Below are 2,916 nucleotides of genomic sequence, written 5' to 3'. Positions count from 1 at the left end.
CGCTGACTAATGTTTGTGATTTATACATCAGAATAAATATAGTCATCTGGATATTTGTTGGAATCGTCTCAACCAAATTTTTTTTTAATATTCAATTGTTATACTTTTTTATTATTAAAGATATTTTCATTCAAAATTTACATTAGCATACGTGCACAAGGAAAAAATTATACTCCCTCCGTTTTTAAATACTTGCTCCACTTTCCTTTTCCGGCCGTTTTTAAATACTTGCTCCATTTCCTTATTTGGAAAGCTTTTACAATATTTAATTAATTTCTCTCACCTAGTGGACCCAACAACATTGATTCCATGTTCTCTCTCCTTCAATTCTCTACACTACTTTTGATATTTTACAATTTTTTATCCATCCACCAACGACCCTACTATCTCCATATTTATTACTTTCTCCAATTTCTCCTAAAACTCCGTGCATGGAGAAATGGAGCAAGTATTTAAAAACGGAGGGAGAAACAAAGTATTCAGTATATATTCATATGCAACTTTGACTTTCAAAATAAAAAATTAAATATGTGAGAATTTATCATAGTATAATCGATATCAAGAATATAAAGTATTTGGAAAAAAAAAACATGTCAATATAAATGTTTGAATTTAATTATTAATTATAATACGGCTACACAACGCATTATATCCAAAATTTAACATAGTTTGTTTGGTTGATTGTATTACATTACGTTACAACAACATTATATTTTTTTTTTTAATTGTCCAGTACTACCCCTAGTTAGGATTCCTGGATTCGCCACTGACTGTAGTAGATAGATAGGAAAGACTCTCTATATCATACCTAAAACCTACTTCAAAATTTTCAACATCAAATACTACTTCTTAGAAGACATTTCAATGGATATATAAAAAATATTGTAGCATTATAAGTGTATTCAATCTCATATTAAAGATTAATTTTATTCATTCATACACTTAAAAAGAGTATAAAACTTAATATCATAAGCAAGTGCACTAGAAAACATATTATTCATACTAATGATTTCAATGTTAAACATATAAGTTGGCTCTATTAAGATAAATTGATGATGCACTCATAAAATTTAATTTGTCAACCGATTTATTGCGTGTGACTAATAGGCCCATCACGTACACCGAAGGTCAATTCTTGTATTAAGGAATTCAAACTACAATATGATGAACCACAATCTTCAACAGCCTTCCTTGCTAAGTCTTTCAACTTCGTTGCCCTGCTTCTTATTTCCAAAGCCTCTTCACCCACCATAACTCTTCTTATAGCTTCCTTTATATCTTCCGATTTTACGTTCTCCGCTATTCTACTCCATTTCTTAGCTCCGACACCAACCCCGGTCTTCAAAACCTGAGTCACCAACTTTTCATTATAAAACTGCTCGGCAAACACTGGCCAAGTTATCATAGGAACCCCACATGATATTCCTTCCAATGTCGAGTTCCACCCACAATGTGTCACGAATGCTCCTATAGCTTCGTGTTCCAAAATTAGCATTTGAGGCGCCCATCCCCTAATAATTAGTCCTTTTGCTTCCATCCTTTTCTCGAATTCACGCGGTAGCCACTCTTCATCTTTCTCACCTTCACCATTATTGCTCCTCCTCACTGCCCATATAAAATCTTGTTCGGAAGCTTCTAGGCCCCTTGCAATCTCTTGGAGTTGCAAGGTTGAGACTTCAGCCATGCTACCAAAGCAAACGTAAACGACCGACTTAGGCTTCTTCGAATTGAGCCACTTCAAGCACTCATGCTCACCAATTGAGGAATCCTTCCCCCTTTGGAACTTAGCTTCTTTTTCGCGGTTGCATAGTGAAACGGGACCAATGTGCCATGCCCTCTTTCCCATAACCTTTGTATAATAATCAACATACTCGGGCTCAAGCTCAAGAAAGCTATTCACAATGATGCCATAACTCCTTTCCTCGACCTCCATAGCACGACCAAATATTCTCATCCACTCTTCCATACCTAGCTCTTCAACAACAGCTATTAGCTGAGTTCTTGTAAGTCTTATTTCATGAGGAAGCTCAGGTACAACAAATTCCTCATCGTCACATGATACAGAATTTTGAGGCTCGTACTTCATCAACGCGTGTGCCACACAAAATGCAAAGTAGCTAGTTCCATGAAATACCAACCTTGGCACATTAAATTTGGCTGCAACATCAGTGGCAAAATGATATATCATATCCGCGACTAAGCAATTGGGCTTGTATTTCTCCATGACTTGTTCAAGTGACTCTTGTAGCAACTCAGTCGCCTTGAAAAATTTGTTAAATAATTCATTTGACGATATTTGGTCGCCATTTTCTATTCCCTCCGGAATACCACTTTCCTTAGATGGAAATGGTACGATTTCAACATCGATCATTGGAAGATTGATGGAAGTTTTGTAGGTCGTCGATTGAAGTGCTTTAGTAAAAATAGGTGCGTTGAGAGGGGTTGTTAGGATGGTAGTTTTGACATTGTTGGTTGCAAACAACTTCGCAATGTCTAAGGCTGGGATCATATGGCCGGGAGCCATAGCCGGAAAGAGGACCACGTGAAGCCTTTGTGGTTTGTCATCCATTATTTATCAATTTGGAAGGAAATTTAGTATATTTTGGGTGTTACTTTATGTTTGTGGGATACATGAATAAGCTAAGTTAGTAAGTTGCTTGGTTATATACTCCGATTGTTGAAGTGGAAGAAAGTGATTCATTAGATGTGACATCCACATGGTGGAGTAAACACGGTAGTTTTAGGGCAACAGGAATAATCCGACAAGATGAAATAATGTAGTCTTATGACTTTAGACTACCATAATTTTTTAAAAATGAATGGCTGAAATTGTTTTTTTTTTCAAATTTATTTTTAATTAGTAATTTTAATTAAAAATCACTTTTAATTAATTTATATATATATTTTTATTTCTAG

The 2,916-nt window shown here is 35.2% G+C and overlaps 1 protein-coding gene across 1 annotated transcript; it reads right to left on the bottom strand.

Moving 5' to 3' along the window:
- Positions 1–952: 952 nt before the first annotated feature.
- On the bottom strand, positions 953–2,621 carry LOC145602505 (scopoletin glucosyltransferase-like). The gene has a single exon (XM_081658698.1). The coding sequence runs from the start codon at positions 2,567–2,569 to the stop codon at positions 1,088–1,090; it is 1,482 nt and encodes a 493-aa protein (XP_081514824.1). The 5' UTR covers positions 2,570–2,621; the 3' UTR covers positions 953–1,087.
- Positions 2,622–2,916: the final 295 nt, after the last annotated feature.

This window comes from Chenopodium album, chromosome 21 (assembly GCF_948465745.1).
Source record: "Chenopodium album chromosome 21, dcCheAlbu1.1, whole genome shotgun sequence".
NCBI classification, from domain to species: Eukaryota; Viridiplantae; Streptophyta; class Magnoliopsida; order Caryophyllales; family Amaranthaceae; genus Chenopodium; species Chenopodium album.
The sequence above is the reverse complement of the archived record's forward strand: the minus strand, read 5'-3'. Positions and strand labels throughout refer to the sequence as shown.

Coding starts and splice junctions, on each gene's coding strand:
- LOC145602505 (XM_081658698.1), bottom strand. CDS start 2,569: ATGGATGACAAACCACAAAGGCTTCACGTGGTCCTCTTTCCGGCTATG.